This window comes from Eubalaena glacialis, chromosome Y, assembly GCF_028564815.1.
Source record: "Eubalaena glacialis isolate mEubGla1 chromosome Y, mEubGla1.1.hap2.+ XY, whole genome shotgun sequence".
Classification (NCBI taxonomy): Eukaryota; Metazoa; Chordata; class Mammalia; order Artiodactyla; family Balaenidae; genus Eubalaena; species Eubalaena glacialis.
In genome coordinates, this window is record NC_083737.1 from 1421011 (window position 1) to 1441988 (window position 20978).

The 20978-nt window shown below is 41.8% G+C and overlaps 1 protein-coding gene across 1 annotated transcript in view; it reads left to right on the forward strand.

The window, feature by feature from the left end:
- Positions 1-15828, forward strand: part of LOC133082913 (patatin-like phospholipase domain-containing protein 4) — a 72953-nt gene extending 57125 nt beyond the window's left edge. The window contains exon 7 of the mRNA XM_061179600.1: positions 15498-15828. Coding sequence (XP_061035583.1) covers positions 15498-15569 — 72 coding nt within the window. The 3' untranslated portion in view covers positions 15570-15828. The remainder of the gene's footprint in view (positions 1-15497) is intronic.
- Positions 15829-20978: the final 5150 nt, after the last annotated feature.

Here is a 20978-nt window from a genome sequence, read left to right on the forward strand (position 1 = left end):
AATATTCCATTGTATATATGTGCCACATCTTCTTTATCCATTCATCCGATGATGGACACTTAGGTTGCTTCCATGTCCTGGCTATTGTAAATAGAGCTGCAATGAACATTTTGGTACATGACTCTTTTTGAATTATGGTTTTCTCAGGGTATATGCCCAGTAGTGGGATTGCTGGGTCGTATGGTAGTTCTATTTTTAGTTTTTTAAGGAGCCTCCATACTGTTCTCCATACTGGCTGTATCAATTTACATTCCCACCAACAGTGCAAGAGTGTTCCCTTTTCTCCACACCCTCTCCAGCATTTATTGTTTCTAGATTTTTTGATGATGGCCATTCTGACCGGTGTGAGATGATACCTCATTGTAGTTTTGATTTGCATTTCTCTAATGATTAATGTTGTTGAGCATTCTTTCATGTGTCTGTTGGCAATCTGTATCTCTTCTTTGGAGAAATGTCTATTTAGGTCTTCTGCCCATTTTTGGATTGGGTTGTTTGTTTTTTTTGTTATTGAGCTGCATGAGCTGCTTGTAAATCTTGGAGATAAATCCTTTGTCAGTTGCTTCATTTGCAAATATTTTCTCCCATTCTGAGGGTTGTCTTTTGGTCTTGTTTATGGTTTCCTTTGCTGTGCAAAAGCTTTTAAGTTTCATTAGGTCCCATTTGTTTATTTGTGTTTTTATTTCCATTTCTCTAGGGGCTGGGTCAAAAAGGATCTTGCTGTGATTTATGTCATAGAGTGTTCTGCCTATGTTTTCCTCTAAGAGTTTGATAGTGTCTGGCCTTACACTTAGGTCTTTAATCCATTTTGAGTTTATTTTTGTGTATGGTGTCAGGGAGTGTTCTAATTTCATACTTTTACATGTACCTGTCCAATTTTCCCAGCACCACTTATTGAAGAGGCTGTCTTTTCTCCACTGTATATGCTTGCCTCCTTTATCGAAGATAAGGTGACCATATGTGCGTGGGTTTATCTCTGGGCTTTCTATCCTGTTCCATTGATCTATATTTCTGTTTTTGTGCCAGTACCAAACTGTCTTGATTACTGTAGCTTTGTAATAAAGTCTGAAGTCAGGGAGCCTGATTCCTCCAGCTCCATTTTTCGTTCTCAAGATTGCTTTGGCTATTCGGGGTCTTTTGTGTCTCCATACAAATTGTGAAATTTTTTGTTCTGGTTCTGTGAAAAATGCCAGTGGTAGTTTGATAGGGATTGCATTGAATCTGTAGATTGCTTTGGGTAGTAGAGTCATTTTCACAATGTTGATTCTTCCAATCGAAGAACATGGTATATCTCTCCATCTATTTGTATCATCTTTATTTTCTTTCATCAGTGTCCTATAATTTTCTGCATACAGGTCTTTTGTCTCCTTAGGTAGGTTTATTCCTAGATATTTTATTCTTTTTGTTGCAATGGTAAACGGGAGTGTTTTCTTAATTTCACTTTCAGATTTTTCATCATTAGTATATAGGAATGCAAGAGATTTCTGTGCATTAATTTTGTATCCTGCTACTTTACCAAATTCATTGATTAGCTCTAGTAGTTTTCTGGTAGCATCTTTAGGATTCTCTATGTATAGTATCATGTCATCTGCAAACAGTGACAGCTTTACTTCTTCTTTTCCGATTTGGATTCCTTTTATTTCTTTTTCTTCTCTGATTGCTGTGGCTAACACTTCCAAAACTATGTTGAATAATAGTGGTGAGAGTGGGCAACCTTGTCTTGTTCCTGATCTTAGTGGAAATGGTTTTAGTTTTTCACCATTGAGGACAATGTTGGCTGTGGGTTTGTCATATATGGCCTTTATTATGTTGAGGAAAGTTCCCTCTATGCCTACTTTCTGCAGGGCTTTTATCATAAATGGGTGTTGAATTTTGTCGAAAGCTTTCTCTGCATCTATTGAGATGATCATATGGTTTTTCTCCTTCAATTTGTTAGTATGATGTATCACGTTGATTGATTTGCGTATATTGAAGAATCCTTGCATTCCTGGAATAAACCCCACTTGATCATGGTGTATAATCCTTTTAATGTGCTGTTGGATTCTGTTTGCTAGTATTTTGTTGAGGATTTTTGCGTCTATGTTCATCAGTGATATTGGCCTGTAGTTTTCTTTCTTTGTGACATCTTTGTCTGGTTTTGGTATCAGGGTGATGGTGGCCTCATAGAATGAGTTGGGGAGTGTTCCTCCCTCTGCAATATTTTGGAGGAGTTTGAGAAGGATAGGTGTTAGCTCTTCTCTAAATGTTTGATAGAATTCGCCTGTGAAGCCATCTGGTCCTGGGCTTTTGTTTGTTGGAAGATTTTTAATCACAGTTTCAATTTCAGTGCTTGTGATTGGTCTGTTCATATTTTCTATTTCTTCCTGGTTCAGTCTCGGCAGGTTGTGCATTTCTAAGAATTTGTCCATTTCTTCCAGGTTGTCCATTTTATTGGCATAGAGTTGCTTGTAGTAATCTCTCATGATCGTTTGTATTTCTGCAGTGTCAGTTGTTACTTCTCCTTTTTCATTTCTAATTCTATTGATTTGAGTCTTCTCCCTTTTTCTCTTTATGAGTCTGGCTAATGGTTTATCAATTTTGTTTATCTTCTCAGAGAACCAGCTTTTAGTTTCATTGATTTTTGCTATTGTTTCCTTCATTTCATTTTCATTTATTTCTGATCTGATCTTTATGATTTCTTTCCTTCTGCTAGCTTTGGGGTTTTTTTGCTCTTCTTTCTCTAATTGCTTTAGGTGCAAGGTTAGGTTGTTTATTCGAGATGTTTCCTGTTTCTTGATGTAGGCTTGTATTGCTATAAACTTCCCTCTTAAACTGCTTTTGCTGCATCCCATAGGTTTTGGGTCGTCGTGTCTCCATTGTTATTTGTTTCTAGGTATTTTTTGATTTCCCCTTTGATTTCTTCAGTGATCACTTCGTTATTAAGTAGTGTATTGTGTAGCCTCCATGTGTTTGTATTGTTTACAGATCTTTTCCTGTAATTGATATCTAGTCTCATAGCGTTGTGGTCGGAAAAGATACTTGATACGATTTCAATTTTCTTCAATTTACCAAGGCTTGATTTGTGACCCAAGATATGATCTATCCTGGAGAATGTTCCATGAGCACTTGAGAAAAATGTGTATTCTGTTGTTTTTGGGTGGACTGTCCTACAAATATCAATTAAGTCCATCTTGTTTAATGTATCATTTAAAGCTTGTGTTTCCCTATTTATTTTCATTTTGGATGATCTGTCCATTGGTGAAAGTGGGGTGTTAAAGTCCCCTACTGTGATTGTGTTACTGTCGATTTCCCCTTTTATGGCTGTTAGTATTTGCCTTATGTATTGAGTTGCTCCTATGTTGGGTGCATAAATATTTACAATTGTTATACCTTCCTCTTGGATCGATCCCTTGATCATTATATAGTGTCCTTCTTTGTCTCTTGTAATAGTCTTTATTTTAAAGTCTATTTTGTCGGATATGAGAATTGCTACTCCAGCTTTCTTTTGATTTCCATTTGCATGGAATATCTTTTTCCATCCCCTCACTTTCAGTCTGTATGTGTCTCTAGGTCTGAAGTGGGTCTCTTGTAGACAGCATATATATGGGTCTTGTTTTTGTATCCATTCAGCCAGTCTGTGTCTTTTGGTGGGAGCATTTAATCCATTTACATTTAAGGTAATTATCGATATGTATGTTCCTATTCCCATTTTCTTAAATATTTTGGGTTTGTTATTGTAGGTGTTTTCCTTCTCTTGTGTTTCTTGCCTAGAGAAGTTCCTTTAGCATTTGTTGTAAAGCTGGTTTGGTGGTGCTGAACTCTCTCAGCTTTGGCTTGTCTGTAAAGGTTTTAATTTCTCCATCAAATCTGAATGAGATCCTTGCTGGGTAGAGTAACCTTGGTTGTAGGTTTTTCTCCTTCATCACTTTAAGTATATCCTGCCACTCCCTTCTGGCTTGCAGAATTTCTGCTGCAAGATCAGCTGTTAACCTTATAGGGATTCCCTTGTGTGTTATTTGTTGTTTTTCCCTTGCTGCTTTTAATATGTTATCTTTATATTTCATTTTTGAGAGTTTGATTAATATGTGCCTTGGTGTGTTTCTCCTTGGATTTATCCTGTATGGGACTCTCTGTGCTTCCAGGACTTGATTAACTATTTCCTTTCCCATATTTTCAACTATAATCTCTTCAAATATTTTCTCAGTCCCTTTCTTTTTCTCTTCTTCTTCTGGGACCCCTATAATTCGAATGTTGGTGCGTTTAATGTTGTCCCAGAGGTCTCTGAGACTGTCCTCAGTTCTTTTCATTCTTTTTTCTTTATTCTGCTCTGCAGTAGTTATTTCCACCATTTTATCTTCCAGGTCACTTATCCGTTCTTCTGCCTCAGTTATTCTGCTATTGATCCCATCTAGAGTATTTTTAATTTCATTTATTGTGCTTTTCATCGTTGCTTCGTTCCTCTTTAGTTCTTCTACGTCCTTGTTAAATGTTTCTTGCATTTTGTCTATTCTATTTCCAAGATTTTGGATCATCTTTACTATCATTATTCTGAATTCTTTTTCAGGTAGACTGCCTATTTCCTCTTCATTTGTTAGGTCTGGTGTGTTTTGACCCTGCTCCTTCACCTGCTGTGTGTTTTTTTGTCTTCTCATTTTGCTTATCTTACTGTGTTTGGGGTCTTCTTTTCACAGGCTGCAGGTTCGTAGTTCCTGTTGTTTTTGGTATCTGTCCCCAGTGGCTAAGGTTGGTTCAGTGGGTTGTGTAGGCTTCCTGGTGGAGGGGACTAGTGCCTGTGTTCTGGTGGATGAGGTTGGAGCTTGTCTTTCTGGTGGGCACGTCCACGTCTGGTGGTGTGTTTTGGGGTGTCTGTGGCCTTATTATGATTTTAGGCAGCCTCTCTGCTAATGGATGGGGCTGTGTTCCTGTCTTGCTAGTTGTTTGGCATAGGGTGTCCAGCACTGTAGCTTGCTGGTCGTTGAGTGAAGCTGGGTCTTGATGTTGAGATGGAGATCTCTGGGAGATTTTTGCTGTTTGGTATTACGTGGAGCTGGGAGGTCTCTTGTGGACCAGTGTCCTGAAGTTGCCTCTCCCACCTCAGAGGCACAGCCCTGATGCCTGGCTGGAGCACCAATAGCCTTTCATCCACACGGCTCAGAATAAAAGGGAGAAAAAAATAGAAAGAAAGAAAGAAAGAGATAAAATAAAATAAAATAAAGCTATTATAATAAAAAATAAGAAAGAAAATTATTAAGAATAAATTAAAAAAATTTTTTTTAATTTTTAAAAATAGCTTTATTTTTTATAATAAGAAAAAAACTTATTAAGAAAAAAATTTTTTAATTTTTTAAAATAAAAAATATGAAAAAACTTATTAAAGTGAAAATAAGGAAAAAATTATTAAGAAAACATTTATTAGGGAAAAAAAATTTTTAATTAAAAAAAAAACAAAGAAAAAAACGGACGGACCTAACCCTAGGACTAATGGTGAAAGCAAAGCTATACAGACAAAAATCTCACCCAGAAGCATATACATATACACTCACAAAAAAAGGAAAAGGGGAAAAATTAATATATCCTGCTCCCAAAGTCCACCTCCTGAATTTGGGATGATTCGTTGTCTATTCAGGTATTCAACAGATGCAGGCACATCAAGTTGTTTGTGGAGCTTTAATCCGCTGCTTCTGAGGCTGCTGGGAGAGATTTCCCTTTCTCTTCTTTGTTCGTACAGCTCCCAGGGTTCAGCTTTGGATTTGGACCCGCCTCTGCATGTAGGTCGCCTGAGGGCGTCTGTTCCCTGCCCAGACAGAACGGGGTTAAAGGAGCAGCTGCTTCGGGGGCTCTGGGTCAGTCAGGCCCGGGGGAGGGAGCGGTACGAAGGAGGCGGGGAGAGCCTGCGGCGGCAGAGGCCAGCGTGACGTTGCACCCGCCTGAGGCGCGCCGTGTGTTCTCCCGGGGAAGTTGTCCCCGGATCACAGGACCCTGGCCGTGGCGGGCTGCACCAGCTCCCGGGAGGGGCGGTGTGGAGAGTGACCTGTGCTTGCACACAGGCTTCTTGGTGGCGGCAGCAGCAGCCTTAGTGTCTCATGCCCGTCTCTGGGGTCCGCGCTGATCGCCGCGGCTCGCGCCCGTCTCTGGAGCTCGTTTTGGCGGCGCTCTGAATCCCCTCTCCTTGCGCGCCACGAAACAAAGAGGCAAGAAAAATTCTCTTGCCTCTTCGGCAGCTGCAGAGTTTTTCCCGGACTCCCTCCCGGCTAGCTGTGGTGCGCTAACCCCTTCAGGCTGTGTTCACGCCGCCAACCCCAGTCCTTTCCCTGCGATCCGACGGAAGCCCGAGCCTCAGCTCCCAGCCCCCGCCCGCCCCGGGCGGGTGAGCAGACAAGTCTCTCGGGCTGGTGAGTGCTGCTCGGCACTGATCCTTCGTGCGGGAATCTCTCCGCTTTGCCCTCCGCACCCCTGTGGCTGCGCTCTCCTCCGTGGCTCCGAAGCTTCCCCCCTCTGCCACCCGCAGTCTCCGCCCACGAAGGGGCTTCCTAGTGTGTGGACACCTTTCCTCCTTCACAGCTCCCTCCCACTGGTGCAGGTCCCGTCCCTATTCTTTTGTCTCTGTTATTTCTTTTTTCTTTTGCCCTACCCAAGTACGTGGGGAGTTTCTTGCCTTTTGGGAGGTCTGACGTCTTCTGCCAGCGTTCAGTGGGTGTTCTGTAGGAGCAGTTCCCCGTGTAGATGTATTCTGATGTATCCGTGGGGAGGAAGGTGACCTCCGCGTCGTGCTCCTCCGCCGTCTTGCCCGGACCAGGTCCTGCTCTTGTAGGTCACTACTGTCCTTTGTATGAGGAACTGTCCAAATCACTGCTCCCAGTAGTTGGTTCGTTTTATTTTCTGGTGACCCCAGCTTTTATCCCAAGCTGTCACTTGATCTGGACAGCTCAGCTTTTTAGTACAATTCAGTAAAACCTTAATTTAGTACCACTTCACCTTCATTATACAGACTGGCGTGAGCCTTCTTTGCCATTGCTTGTTCTGAGGGGGACCTAGTCAAGCCCAGTTACATCAGAAAGTTTAGGTCACTGCTGCTCTTCGAAATTACTGTTCTTGCCCATCTACAGTTTAGTCCTGGGTATTGACTTCTGTGATTATTGACCATTATTATGATGAGATTATCATGCTCAGTGTTTGGTCCCTTAGACTAGTACATGCTTATGGTTATCCCTGATGCATACATACGGAACACGTCCTGCACTGTTTAAGCTGAAGTACTGCCAGTTCTGTCCCCAGGAGTCTGTCCAAATTCTTGGATGGTGGTAAAAAATAAATTATGAAATTGCTTTTGATTGCCATCTGCCTAGCTCGAGAAATAGTATCTGAACACCCTCACAGACTATCACCAGCTGCGACTTTAGAACCAGATTGGTCCCTTGGAAATAAAAACAGGTGTTTTACATACCATAAATATAGTTAGACAGATGGAATGTTTAGGATAGAGAAGAATACTCCTTACCTACTTATTTTAGTTCCCATTATCTTTCTTGTTCTTCCTGAATAATCTACGACCATCAGTAGAAGGTTGTTTTTGGGAGAACAGTCATGAAAAAGGGAAACAAATTTTTATTTATGGCTTATGAAAATGTAGAAAATCGATGAATACAGAATGATACAAAGCAGAATCCATGGCTATAGAATAATGCAAGGTACTGAATTACTATACATAGGTATTGACACCTGTAGTACCCTTAGTTTTGTACTGGCTAATGTCTTTTGACCGTGGTGGTGTTTTTATAAATGATGTATCTTCATACTCTTGATGAATACTATTTAAAGTTCTGTTCATGTTCTGTACATTTGCCATATCTTTTTACCTCTTATAACACCAGATAATCTGCAACAATACTCACAAAAGTATTGTAGTCCTAAAATTTTGCAGAGGAAAATGTCACTTATTTTTACATCCCCCTTCTACATGCAAAGCATTTCCAAACTGTTATCATGTGGGCTGAAGTATTTCCCCCTCAGGGTTATTTTGAAGATAGATAGAGAAGTTTCCGAGCCTGACAACATGCGACATGTTAGTTTCAGGTGAGTTTACTTCCTTCACACAAGTCAGAAGACTTAGTAAAAGAAAAAAATATATACAGTAAAAACTTTGAGGCTCTCAAGCTACAAGTTTTGCAGTGGATAGCTGCCTTCTACAAAATAGATTCTGAGGGTTTTTAGAATCTTCACATCTGACAGAAAACCTTACTTGAAAATATGCCTGGTGTTTTCATTCAGAATGGTATAGGCACATTGGAAAAAAAGTGTATGTACATTAAAAAACAAACAAAAAGTCTTCAAATCATCCCCAATATCCATATATTAGGAATATTCATTATTATCTGTTAGGCATATGATTGTTTCTTTGAGTGTAGAAATATGGACACAAAAGTACATCTTTATTTTTTTAGCACAAAAATAGATTTGGTTCACACTTTCTATAGAATGTATATTCTTCTGCAACTTTGTTTTCCCCATTCAGTACCATTTCAAAGAAATCTTTTTTTAAGTTTTTTTTTACTGAAGTATACTTAATTTACAACATGTTAATTTTTGCTGTACAGCCTAGTGATTCAGTTATATACATATATTCTTTTTCATATTCTTTTCCATTATGGTTTATTACAGGATACTGAATATAGTTCCCTGTTCTATACAGTAGGATCTTGTTGTTGTTTGTCCATTCTATATATACTGGCTTGCATCTGCTAATCCCAAACTCTCAGTCCTTCCCTCCCCCCCCCCCAACAACCACAAGTCTGTTCTCTATGTGAGTCTGTTTCTGTGTTGTAGATAAGTTCATTTGTGTCATATTTTGGATTCCACATGTAAGTGACATCATATGGTATTTGTTTCTTTCTGACTTACTTCGCTTACTATGATAATCCATAGGTCCATCCATGTTGATGCAAATGGCATTAATTCATTCTTTTTTATGGCTGAGTAATATTCCATTGCATATATGTACCACATCTTCTTTATCCATTGATCCATTGATGGACATTTAGGTTGCTTCCATGTCCTGGCTATTGTAAATAGTGCTGCAATGAACATAGGGGTGCACTGATTTTTTGAATTAGAGTTTTGTCTGCATATATGCCCAGGAGGAGATTGCTGGATTATATGGTAGCTCTATTTTAAGTTTTTTTGAGGAACCTCCATACTGTTCTCCATAGTGGGTGCACCAACTTACATTCCCACCAACAGTGCAGGAGGGTTCCCTTTCCTCCACACCCTCTCCAGCATTTGTTACTTGTAGACATTTTGATGATGACCAGTGTGAGGTGATAACCTTGTCGTAGTTTGTTCTGATTTGCATTTCTCTGATAATTAGCGATGCTCAGCATCTTTTCATGTGCCTCTTGGCCATCTGTATGTCTTCTCTGGAGAAATGTCTATTTAGGTCTTCCGCCCATTTTTTGATTGGTTTGTTTTTGTTGTTGTTAAAGAAATAATTCTTTTGAATTAACTTGTTAGTTTTAAGTTGCCGTTGTCTGAGTACCCGAACACTGACACGATCATCTCCTACTCGTGGTCCCTTAGAGTCTCTTCGGTCTTTATGCATCTATCACTGCATGCTGCCAATACGTCCATAGGAGAAACCACTACGGGAAGAAGTGCTGGCCCGAAGGGAATACACAATTGAAACTCTGAAAAGTTCTAGGCAAATTCCCCTTAAAAGAAGGTGGTAGGAAGACACACTCTCTAAACAGCTTCTGAGAACATTTTTCTCCCTGCCTTTACTAACAACGGATAGTATCAATCTTTTCAAATTTTGGTGATCATGTAGACCAAAGTAAATGGGACGTGCACCTTGTTTTAAGGAGAGAACATATTAATCTTCTGTTGGGTTTGTTTAATCATCTTAAGGATCCATTTTGTCCATATTCAGAAACTCACGCGGTAAGCCATGTGTTCTTTTGGAATTCCTTAGTAATGTGTTTCTTTGCTTCTTGATCCTGGTGGGGGAGGTGGGGCATTACTCCTTTATTCCATTATTCCTATTATTCCTTTTCCTATTTCCATCGAGAACAAAACCTCTGCTCCATGGTTTAAAAGGGATGTCTGCCAGGGACAGACTCGCACTACCTCTTCCTTACTCCTTTCACATCTGTCTCAGAGAACTTTTCTCCAAGGTGATCCCCACGTAGAGGGCGTTTGGTGTGGCCCTGGGTTCAGACTCGCATTCATTCCTTTTCTCTCTCAGAAGCTTACCCTGCCTTCAGAGAGAGGCTAACTCACTCCCTCCCAGCTCCTCCTGCCAAATCCACACACAGGAGGCCCACCTCCTTCTGGTTCTCTTCTTTGCGTGAAAGATGTCACAAAGACCATGATTTTTCATGTGTCCAGCTTTGGCAGCTATGTTTGGAACTTGCTCTGCTGGCTCCGGTTTTTCCAAAGGCGGATTCTAAAGTTGGAATGGGGTCGGGGTGCTTGGGAGGTGAGAAGATTCTTCAAGGCTTTCGTCCTCGAATACATAAGACATCCTACAATTTGGAGACACAGACTTTATGCCGATCGTCACATGAGTTCTTTTGTGTGAGCTTTAGCATATGTCTCCTGTTCTCTTAGTTACTAACACCGCCTGGTCCTCAAAATATTTGAGCCAAATATTGTGTTCGTACATGATTAATCTGAGTTGTGAAATTCTACCGTATTGGATTTCTTTGTACCCAAAGGGTATCCAACTGGAGGACAGTTTCTACATTGATTCAGACTGTGTGTATATAACCAAAAATCATAAGCATGATGTGATATTTGAATTAATATTTCTAATTTTAGATATATTTCTAAAATGAGATCATAAAGAATACTTTTTTACATGACAAAGGGAACTTGCCAGTTTCCCAAAAGGTGCCTAAAATCTGAAGACAACCTTTTGATAAGAATGTTAAATTTCTGTGTAAACAGATATTTCTCCTGGATCTGGCTCATCTCACAGCAAGTGTGCTATGCATTCTACATAACACTAAAACATCTCTCTCCTTCAGAAGGAAGGAGAGGTATGTATGTCATATTTTTACAAATAGGCTCTGTCAATATGGGTTTAAGTACTAATCAATCAACATTATACACATAATCAGCCTAACAATTTGATATTTGTTTAGGGTTCCTGTAAAATTAACTACTCACAGAAAATTATGAACAGAATTGGAAAGCAGTGCCATGCCCAAGAAGATAATAAATCCAGGTTCTCTGCTAATTTAAATCTTATTCCAAGTGTAGGTAGGATCTGAAGAGGAAGAAATGCAAACGAGATGTTCATAGAACATTCCAGTATTCATTCATTCACTATACATTGATTGCATGCCGAGGTCACAGTGCATCCCCAAGTACAGCAAGTGTGGAACTTTTTGGATGCAAAATTTAAGACTGTATGGAAAAACAGTTCGAGGAACCGAGGTAACAAGTAAATCACTGACATCTCAGATGGTTACAATCTTTCATTAAAATAAAACAAGCCAGCTTACTGCCTGCAGGGCATGTTAACGGTATTAACAAAGAAATAAGGGGAATTCTGTCACTGATTACGATTTTCCATCTCTTGCTCATGAGATCTGTTCTTCCTTAGGCTTCAAGTTAATGCTCAGAAGTTGCATCCTTTATGGTAAAGGAGGGACATAATTTTCCTGTCTTTTCCTTGAGCCAGGTGTTCTTGGTCTTTCTGAGTTTAAGACTTGCAGTTATTACGCTTTGTCTGCTGCTTCCTACTACTGTCCCAGAAGAAATCTGTGAATGCTTAAAATGGACAAACAACCAAGTGCAAACTGTTTTTAACCAACTCAGCCTGCGATTCCAATTTGTCTATAGCCTTAGCTCTGCCCATGCTAATTTTGTGCTGACACACACATGCTCGGTTCCCCTTATTTGTGGTTTTTTTTTTTTTGGCCACTTGGCTTGTGGGATTTTAGTTCCCCGACCAGGGATTGAACCTGCACCCTCGGCAATGAAAGCGCAGAGTCCTAAGCACTGGACTGCCAGGGAAGTCCCTCGGTCCCCCTTATTTGGATCTGAGCGTTCTCCCTCCTAGCAGACACAGGAAGACAGTTATAAGACCTGGATTTGCTTTCTCTCAGCATCTCCTTTCCCAAGGTCTATTCTAAAAGTCCACTTCTATTTAGGCTTCTTTTTTTTTTCCCCTTATACCCCTCCTCAGGATTTTTAAGCACCTGGTTTGCTTGGCTGTTAATGGGGTTAATGCCTAATTAACCCTGGTAAGAGTGACACTCACCTGCATTGACATTTTCCTCATTGTTAAAAAGGCATACATAGATAAATTCATATGTGCTATAATAGTTTTCAAAAAAAGGGTACCTGGGCTTCCCTGGTGGCGCAGTGGTTAAGAATCCACCTGCCAATGCAGGGGACACGGGTTCGAGCCCTGGTCCGGGTAGATCCCACATGCCGCGGAGCAACTAAGCCTGTGCGCCACAACTACTGAGCCTGTGCTCTAGAGCCCGCGAGCCACACCTACTGAAGCCTGCGCCCTAGAGCCCGTGCTCTGCAACAAGAGAAGCCACCGCAATGAGAAGCCTGCGGGCACCGCAACGAAGAGTAGCCCCTGCTCGCGAAACTAGAGAATGCCCACGTGCAGCAACGAAGACCCAATGCAGCCAAAAATAAATAAATTAAATAAATAAATTTAAAAAAAAAAGGGGACCTTCAAATTAAGGATGGGTCACTCCATGTGTAATATGCACTGTGCCACGTGTAGTAGGGTGAGAAGGGGTACCCAAATGGTGGTACACAGCTCCAGTATTCAAGGAGGTGATAGCTATATTACAGAGAACCCTGGGATACCAGTTGGCATGTAGAAGATAACAAGTCTTGAGAAAAGAAAGCAGCGAGAACTTTCCTGCATGGGTGTGTGTGTGTGTGTGTGTGTGTGTGTGTGTGTGAATGTTTTGTGGGCTAGCCTGGCTGGTGAAGAAGTAGGGAAGAAGAAGACGCAAGAGGACCTCTCTGGGCATAAGGAACAGGTTGTACAAAGATATCTGGAAGCAGAGCCCAGGCTAATGTGTAATTCGTTTATCTGAAGCGTCGTCTAAATGCTGGATGGTGAACCGTGGGAGGATAAGACTAGGGCATGTCCTGGAAATAAGCTTGTGCTGGCCTGGCTGGCTGGAGGAGCGTGTGAGGACTCCCTGAACAGTGGAAAGACACTGATGATTCCTGAGTGTGGAAGGAGGAAGGCATCACAGTTACATTTTGGGAAGTTAAGTCTGAAATCACCGAGTGGGAACGAAACAAGACTTAAGGAACCAGTTGTAGAGATGATTATAATTCCGTGAGAGGATTTGAGGGTCTGAATTAAAGTAATGGTGGAGAACAGATATCGCTGAATGTCCTTTTAAAGGCTTCTTAGGAGCATCCAAGAGCTGCAATGACCCTATGGATCCATCCACAGGGGGATGGATAAAGAAGATGTGGTATATATGCACAATGGAATACTACCCAGCCATGAAAAAGAATGAAATAACGCCATTTGCAGGAACATGGATGGACCTTGAGATTATCATACTAAGTGAAGTAAGCGAGGCAGAGAAAGACAAGTATCTCATGATATCACTTACATGTGGAATCTAAGAAAAATGACACAAATGAACTTATTTACAAAACAGAAACAGACTCACAGACATAGAAAACAAACATGGTTACCAAAGGGGAAGAGGTGGGGAGGGGTAAATTAGCAGTTTGGGATGAACAAATACACACTATTATATATAAAATAGTCAACAAGGACCTACTGTATAGCACAGGGAACTCCACTCAATACTATGTAATAATCTATATATGGGAAAAAATTCTGAAAAAGAATTGATACATGTATATGTATAACTAAATCACTTTGCTGTACACCTGAAATTAACAAAACATTGTAAATCAAGTATACTCCATTATAAAATAAAACTTTTTTCTGAAAACTAAAAAAAAAAAAAAAAAAAAAAAAGACCCTATGGCATTGCCAGACTAGTCATTTTGGGGAAGAGCCAAAACCCAGAGAAATCAGGTGAGTGTCGGAGCTTTCAAGCTGCTTTGGCTCAAGAGACGATGGGCTATGACCACTCATTTGGGTTTGGGTTTCAGTGGCGCCTTCACCCTACCCTTGGGGCCTGGAGTCTCTAAGTTCAAGTCTAAGGTAGATGCAAATCAGAACTGAAGCAGCCAAATCCCAATCCAACCTCAGCACCGCACAAAAGGCTGCTCTGGGCCAGAGCAGAGGAAAAGAGGAAGGACAGGATAAACAACAACGACCATGCGTCCTTGGGAAACTGGGTTCTGGGTGGGGTAGATTTGCTTTTGTACAAATGCAAAGCGGGTACTGTTGGCATCCGGCTGAAAATAACCCAGTTGGGAGCTAGGGGAGAAAGGTTAGATTTGAGGACTCTATTTAGGCTGTGTTGCCATGGATAGAACTGTGGGAGGGGTGAGAGTTCTGAAGGAGTGGGGGGGACACACTCACCAGGAGAGGACCAGACCCAAAGATGCGACAGGAGGGGCAGAGATGAAGGATAAGGAGACAGGGCGTGTCACTTTCTCCCAGAACCAGGTTCACGTGCAAGGGGTGTATTCAAGTGAAGTGCCCTCGGGAGGAACCAAGAGTGGACAGAGGGCGACCGGGAGGGCAAGGAGTCCTGTAGCTCTGTTAACTGCCGGTGGAGCTGTAGGGAGAAGCCCGCCGCTGCTGGGGCACAGGCAGAGAGCCAGGGTTCAAGGATCCGGGGAGTTCAACGATGTCAGCTTTACCATAAGAGAGGCAGCAGGGAAGTCGCTCAGGCTCATGTGGTCCCAACGAGGAGGGAACAGAGAGGCAGCTGAATGCTCGGAGGCCAGGCGGAGATCAAGAAGTCCAGGAGGAGTGGAGATTCACAAGTGACCCCAGAGAGCCGTTTCAGGAGAGCCGTGGGAGAAGGAAGAGGGTTTTAGAGGAGGAGAAATGAAAGGGTAAGAATTGAATAGATACAGCAGGAGGAAACTCCCACTTGGGTTGTTCAGCCATGAAATACGGTGGCAGGAAGTTCTGTCTTGAGGGGCTATTTTGGGAAGCGTTGTTCTCCCCGAAGTGCAGGTGAATACATGTATAGTCAAAGAAGACATAATAACTTACATTTGTAGAACACTACCGTCACATTGCGACTGGAAATAATTCTTATTACATGGCATTCCGTAAGAGCTCATCACGTCTTGTCCGCTCCAGGAGCTGGAGTTCTGGCACCATGCAGATGAAGCGTGCTCCTGTTCTGGGGAATTCTGTCTGAAAAATTCCGGGGAGGGCTGTTTACACTCAGAACGTTGTGGAATCCACAAAACAATGACAGGAAGTGACTTCGCACATACGTTGGATTTGCAACTGGGTAACCTGTACTTTTAACTTCAGCATAACATCCATGAACGATCTAAGATTTTTATGTTTACAAAGTATATTCTGTTCTCCCATTATATTCTTTTCTCCCTCCATCCCTTTCTCTTTCCATTCTCCCTCGTTCCAGAACAACGGGACCAAGTTACCCTTGGGCCCCCAAAGGCAACGGACAGTGCGTGTGTCTCTGAGCCCACAATGAGCTGGAAGGGAGACGGCCCAGCCTGCAGGGGCTGCAACGTGCCTACTGGCCACTGCAGCCCAAGACGTTCCTCACTTCATGGCTCTACTACAACTGGATGAAATCTTCAGAGAAAATAAGCACGCACCCCCCAAACTAGACACCCGAGAGTCTTAGAACACACTTAGGTGAGAGCCCCTCACGGCCCTCTGAGACAGCCGGACTCTGAGCCCCCGTGTCTGCATGCAGGTTGGAGCGCTGGCACCCAGGAAGGCTGAGTTCCTGCCCCACCCCTGCTCTCCAGCAATGGGGAGCTTGTCTGCTGCTGGGAGCCCCCAGCAATAGCTGCCTGCTGTTTCCAAACCTGCCAGCCCTTATTCCACAGTCTCACGGATAAACACGTTACATTTCAGATACTGTTGGGAATTCTGCTCCTGGCCTTTGAGCTTTGCAACGACTAGCTTCCGACTGAGGTTAGCACTCCCGTCCCTACACCCTCGGTGACTGGATTTAATAACCGTCGCGCCCTCATTTTGCTCCCACCCTCGACCCTCTTGCTTTCCTGGGTAGCGTGTCCCGCAGCTGCCCTCATTCCTCCATTTCCTTTTGAAGCCTGTGAGCTCCTTCACCACGGATGTCTTCCCGTGTGTTAGAACACGTCATTTCAATCCCCAGAACATCCCACTGAAAAGTAAGCAGAGCCAAACAACAGTTTAAATGTGGGCATTGCTTTTTCCCTTTCAATCGACAATATGCCTCGATTCTGTAGTTTTCCCCAGATTATAAATTGCAAAGCAATCACAATATCTGTTATGTTTCTTACTTATGTCTCTTGCATACAATGGTCATTAGATGAGTTTCTAACCCAATTAGGAGACAGGACACTGGGTAAAAGTGAAAGATTTCTATTATTTGAAAAATTAATCCATAAAATTCCATCTGATACAAAGCTGAATAACTTGCATAGATTTAAACATATTGTTAATGAAATCACATGTTTTATCCACCCAGATAAAGCACGAGCAGATTCATTTTGATTTTGTTTCTATCCATTTATTCAAAAAGTATTTACTAAAGCTGATAAGCTCTGAGTATGCTAAGCAAGTTGGACAAGCTTCCTGTTCTCAGAGAATTAACATTTTCTGGGAAGTGAGAGTAGGAAGCTTTCGGATGATAAGAAATGTGAGAAAAGGAAAACAAGTCTCCCTAAGAGCAGAATCAAAAGAAACAATGTCATCTCTCCAAAGCAGTGGTTCGTTCTCACCTGGGGCAGTGTTGCCCACGATGGGCCAGTCAACAACGTCTGGGCGTTTTGGGTGTATCATCTGGAGGGGGGCTGCTACTGCATCTAGCGGGTGGAGGTCGGGGTGCTGCTTACCATCCTGCAATACACAGGGAGGCCCTCCACAGAGAAGTGTCCAGACACAAATGTCGGCAGTGCTGAGGTTAAGAAACCCTGCTCTCATGCTAGAGTTATAATGCACGTATAATTTCCTTTTATGCTTATTTGCTCTCACTGATAGACACATAAAAGACCTTGTCACTGCTTCGGAATTCCAGCAGTGTTTTTAAGATTAAAAGTTGCAATTTTTTTTTTCTCGAAAGAAAAGGAGTATACCTTTAAGATTTTTTTTTTCCCCTTACCGTATATAATAGTCCAGTATCCTTTCATGAAGTGCGTTCTGGAGCAAGAGATGTGACTTTCAAAATCTCACAGTAATGACCACCACCATCATTTACCTGAAGCTAGACAAATGCCAAGACTCTAGTTTTTAGAAATGCTCTTGTCAATCTGAATTTGTGACTTCTGAAAGCGGGAGAAAACTCTGGGAAGGTTCCAGGCTCTCTACTATGTTGAAATCTTTAATCCAGCATAACTGGACCCTCCTATCAGTTGCAGGCGCATTTGTGTAGTCAGATGAGCAAATTATCAGAGCAGGTGCATCAAGAGAAACGTTGCTTTCTTGAAGGTACTGCCAAACATACATTCTGGACTCATGACTCCCTGCAAAACAGAATTAAATACACTAAATCTCCAGGATATAGACTGCCATTGACTTGTATTCATTTGTATCATATTGCCAATAAAGTCGTGAAATTTACCTAGCACCCCAGAGAGTGTTTCTATCATTCAGGGGGTCTCCTTTAAGGCTCCCTCCACTATATTTACTTCCCTCACTCCTTCCCTTTCCCCACCAACACCGCCTGCACCCAGCTCCACGTTTACGTTGTCTTTGTCCTCCTAAGCTAACCTTTTCTCTTTTGAGTCTTCTTTTTTTCTTTTTTTTTTTTAACAGACAAGAGGCTGCAGCTAGTGCTATGTCTCAAAAAATCAACTCATACAGTGCTGTACATTCATAATGGTTGTACGTTTCCCTCTATCCTTTTTATATCTTTAATTACATTTAAGCGTTTCAGGAATCCATTATGTATCATAATCAAACATCATCTTCCCTTGTGCATCTATTCCTGTTTCAAATCTAGATTTCTAAAATGACTGTGCTATTTTTATCTGTTTAACTCCATCCTCTCTAGTTTTCCTAGAGGAAGAGGGAGCTTTAAGTGGCTGGTCTGTGAATCCCTGCAAACCGTACAATGAAGTGAGTTGCCCAGTTAATCATATTTATTCTCTGACAGAAAATAAGAGAGAAGACAGACACAAAAGCCCGGAGTTTACAGAAAGACAAACCCAAATTCTAATCCTCTCTTAGCTTGTAAATCACTTAATCTCCTGAACCAAAATGTATTCATCTGTCAAATGAATATAGGACTTATTTTGAAGTTGTTATGAGGATGACAAACATGGGGAAGGATGGTGGCCCAACAAACTTATTTCCTTTCTTGTAAAAATAATAAATGCAGGGCTTCCCTGGTGGCACAGTGGTTAAGAATCTGCCTGCCAATGCAGGGGACACGGGTTCGAGCCCTGGTCCGGGAAGATCCCACATGCTGTGGAGCAACTAAGCCCGTGCACCACAACTACTGAGCCTGCGCTCTACAGCCCGCGAGCCACAACTACTGAGCCCTGCGTGCCTAGAGCCCGTGCTGCACAACAAGAGAAGCCACCGCAATGAGAAGCCCGTGTACCGCAACTAAGAGCAGCCCCCGCTCGTCGCCAACTAGAGAAACCTGCGCGCAGCAACAAAGACCCAATGCAGCCAAAAATTAAAAAAAAAAAAAAAAAATAATAATAATAAATGCAGGCTCCCCTTCAAAGGGAGCACCAACCAGGGCAGACATGGCTTCCTTTTCCTTTCATCCTAAAATACCTATCAGTGCCTTTGTCAATTTTTCAATCAAAAATGCCATCTGGACATTTGGGGACCAAAATGCCAATCAACTTTTTCTCTATTGCAGAAATTAATTACCTACACAGACCTCACTCTTGAAGTCACCTTGACATTAGGAGGATGGGAGAAGAATTGAACCCAAAAATAGGTTTAAAATTCCTTTAAGTTTAAGATTTGTAACGGAAGAGATTTTTGTGAGCTTGCAAAACTCTGAAACCTTTGTTTTTAAAAGATATATGCAAAGACAAAAGGTAGGAGGACTTGTCACAGGGAGAAAGCATCCTTACATACATACAAAAGAAGGAGCCATGTTCAAACTTTACTTCAGGAGGAAGATGGATCTGCCCGTAAAATAGTTCCACTCACTCGGTGTAAGTTTCATCTTTTTCTTACGTGCAAAGTTTCTTACCAAAGTCAGAGAAACTAAAAGTACATTCCCCCCCTAAAAAAATTCTTAAATTTCACAAGAGGAGATTCCATGTTAGCTGTGAATCTCCTTCCGTGACATCTAGGTGGGTATGAGCAATACGTACAGAGGAAAATGTCCCTGCATAACCTCCTTGACGTTTGCTTTCCTTCTGGAGCCCTGGGTCGTTGTACCAAACTGCATTGTAACCAACACCAGATGCTAAAACAGAGGCAAAGCCAGGACTCGTATTTGCTCAAGAGAGCACTGTTTCAAAGCTCGGCATCACTGCAACCAATAATATCTTTTCCTATAATGTGAAGGGACAAATCAGTAGAGTTGTGGTCCGTTGTCAACATTTCAGATCTAAATAATGATATTTCATAATATAGCCACGATAGCATGCTAACAGGAAGCAAACGTGGGGCTTTATAATATTTTAAAATTATATAAATAGTTTTGACAGGAACTAACATTTTAAAACAAGAAGACTGGAGATACACGGACAAACGCACAGAGAAGGGGGTGCTTTACTAAACCCCACATGAAATGAAATCATTGATAAATGAGAAAATGCAATGATGCCTAAAGGAAGTCATTATCTAGGAGACTTTCTGCTCACTTCAGAAGTGTGCTTCATTTCATTACTACTACGAACTAAAAGAAAATCATAACATAGAAAGCAAAATAATGAAGCTCTTACCCTTGTATTTCAATCTAACTGTAGCACGGATGTGAGCAAGCGGTGACAACAATTAGCAGAACACAGAACGTTTCCAGTGAAACTCTCAAACCTTGAGCTTGCAAAACCAGAATCATGTCACCTTTTAAAAAATGGACCGTCTGAACTCAGCATGGAGGGTGTAAAAGAAGTTCCAATAGAGCTGTTTTGTACAAATGGTGACCCCTCCCCCCAGGAGCCATTTCTTGACTTAACCATTACCCTGTGGCTGTGAGGACAGAAGTTGACCAACTCATGACATCCAGAAGGTCTGCTGGCTTTTAGGCAGATATTTAAATTGTAAGCAAGTGAACCTACTAAGTGCAAATGGATAAACAAGAGAAACGATAGACACTTACAGAGGCTCTCACAGTTCTGGAGTTCAGTGTCTGTCTTGGGCTTCTCAGGGCTGACAATTCATAGGCCAGCAAAGCTGAGGTCCTTTCTGGAGGCCGTATACGAGGACACATTTCTTGCCTTTTCCAGCTTATACAGGTGGATCACATGTTTTGGTTTGGGGCTTCTTCCGCCTTCAGCATGCCAGCAAAGACCCCATGAATCGCTGGTGTCGCCTCTAACACTGACTCCGCCGCCCACGTCCACATGGAGGGACTTTTACGATGCCATTGGCCCACCTGCATAATCCACTCTTCCCCCTATTTAAGGTCTTCTCATTAACAGCCTTCCTGCCATCTGCAACTTTAATTCCCCTCTGCTGTCCAAGGGAACATATTCACAGGTTCTGGGAATTAGGACGTGGACTTCTTTGTTGGAAAGGCCATTATTTTTGCCTACAGAAGCAACCATCTAATTCCTTAGATTTCACATATTTGAAACTGAAATGTATAGAGTTTATGTGGTTGATGTTTAAGGAATAAAGTGTTTATTTTACTCCTAAAACCACATGATATTGACGGTTTTAAAACTATGCTCTTGTCACCTGCACATGTATATATAATTTTGATCTATATTTCCAATATGATAATGGTTGTTAAATGAATTCTGTGTGCCTT